General features: G+C 65.9%; 1 protein-coding gene across 1 annotated transcript in view; it reads left to right on the top strand.

Moving 5' to 3' along the window:
- Positions 1-642: 642 nt before the first annotated feature.
- LOC104531126 (sodium-coupled neutral amino acid transporter 3) overlaps positions 643-1,552 on the top strand; it is a gene marked incomplete at its 3' end in the record, with an annotated part of 2,602 nt that continues 1,692 nt past the window's right edge. Inside the window, exons 1-3 of the mRNA XM_010175922.1 lie at positions 643-746; positions 881-965; positions 1,061-1,176. Of these exons, the coding sequence (XP_010174224.1) occupies positions 643-746; positions 881-965; positions 1,061-1,176 (305 nt within the window). The remainder of the gene's footprint in view (positions 747-880; positions 966-1,060; positions 1,177-1,552) is intronic.

The raw sequence follows: 1,552 nt of genomic DNA, 5'->3' as shown, positions 1-1,552 counted from the left end.
GTGCCCCCGAGCCCCCCGCCTTGGCACCCGGGCAGCACCAGCCCTGGGCGACGGGGGTTGGAGGTGGGGAGATGTTGTGGACAGGACTGGGCTGGTGCCCAGGGAGGCTCTGGGGCTGGGCTGGAGCCGTGCTGCGGCCAGGGGAGCGGAGCGGTCCCATGGGAGGGCTGGCTGGGTGAGGGGACAGTCCCACCTGGGGACCCTTGTGGGGCTGTTGGAGCTGGAGGTGGGGAGATGTTGTGGACAGGACTGGGCTGGTGCCCAGGGAGGCTCTGGGGCTGGGCTGGAGCCGTGCTGCGGCCAGGGGAGCGGAGCGGTCCCATGGGAGGGCTGGCTGGGTGAGGGGACAGTCCCACCTGGGGACCCTTGTGGGGCTGTTGGAGCTGGGGTGAGCTTCATGGGGTGTTGTGTGCTGAGCAGGCAGAGGGGAGCACACAGGAGCATCCCTGTCATCGCTGGCTGCCTGTCCCTGCGATGCCACCAGCACTGGTGCTGAGCCTGACTCCAGCATCCTCAATGGATGCAGGACTTTTGAGACCTCAGGCCAACCCCTCCAGTGCTCCTGCCCAGAGCTGGACCCACATTGCCCCCCTCTTGCAGAGCCCGAGGAGAGCCCACAGCGAGCCCAGCCACCTTCCCACCATGGACGCCACGGACGTGCCCCTCCAGGCCGAGATGGTGGAGCTGGTGCCTAATGGGAAGCACGCGGCTGTGCTCACCACCGTCCCCTCGCTGGCAGGTGACAGGTAGGGGCTCCAGGACAAGCAGGGTACCAGGGGCTTGGGGGGTCCTCCTGACTGCTCCCTGCCCTGGCAATGCCAGCTGGGCATGGTGGCCCCCAGCTCTGCTTTGGCCTCACCCCCCTCCCTCCGGCGGCCAGGTTTGAGGAGAACCAGTCCAGCACGGCGGAGATGGAGGAGTTCCTGCCCCACGGCGCCGAGAAGAAGCAGACGAACTTCACTGACGTGAGTATTGGCATGGACACCACGATGGCAGCAGGGTGGGTGTATCTCCTGGTGTGACCAGTGTGTCCCCTCCCTGTCGTGTCTCACATGCACAGTTCGAAGGGAAGACGTCTTTTGGGATGTCTGTCTTCAACCTGAGCAATGCCATCATGGGCAGCGGCATCCTGGGGCTGGCCTACGCCATGGCCAACACCGGCATCATCCTCTTCCTGTGAGTGCTGGGTGCCCGCAGGGGCTTGGGTGGGGGGGGTCTGGGTGTGTGGGGCTCCTCCAAGGGGATCAGTGGGTGCCAGGGGTGCAGGTGAGAAAGGGATCCCCGGCTCGGGGTGACATGGGGACCAGTGTCCTGCTGCCTGAGCAATGCCCATCCCTGGCATGAGCCTGTGTGCCCCTGCCAGGCCCTGTGCCCCGCTGGGGAGGAGGAGGATGAAGGCTTGACTTCCTTAATACAAGACCAGATTTCCTCACATCACCCAAAGGACATGGGTGCCAGCTCTCCTCGAGCATGGGGACACGGACCCACAGGGCAGCGGCAGCCCCTGCTTGTAGGGTGCCCACACCCCCTCGCCCATCCCCCCCATGAGCCC

Source organism: Antrostomus carolinensis, unplaced genomic scaffold (assembly GCF_000700745.2).
Source record: "Antrostomus carolinensis isolate BGI_N321 unplaced genomic scaffold, ASM70074v2 scaffold26969, whole genome shotgun sequence".
In the NCBI taxonomy this organism is placed as follows: Eukaryota; Metazoa; Chordata; class Aves; order Caprimulgiformes; family Caprimulgidae; genus Antrostomus; species Antrostomus carolinensis.
Note: the sequence above shows the minus strand (reverse complement) of the source record. Positions and strands in the feature narration are given on the sequence as shown.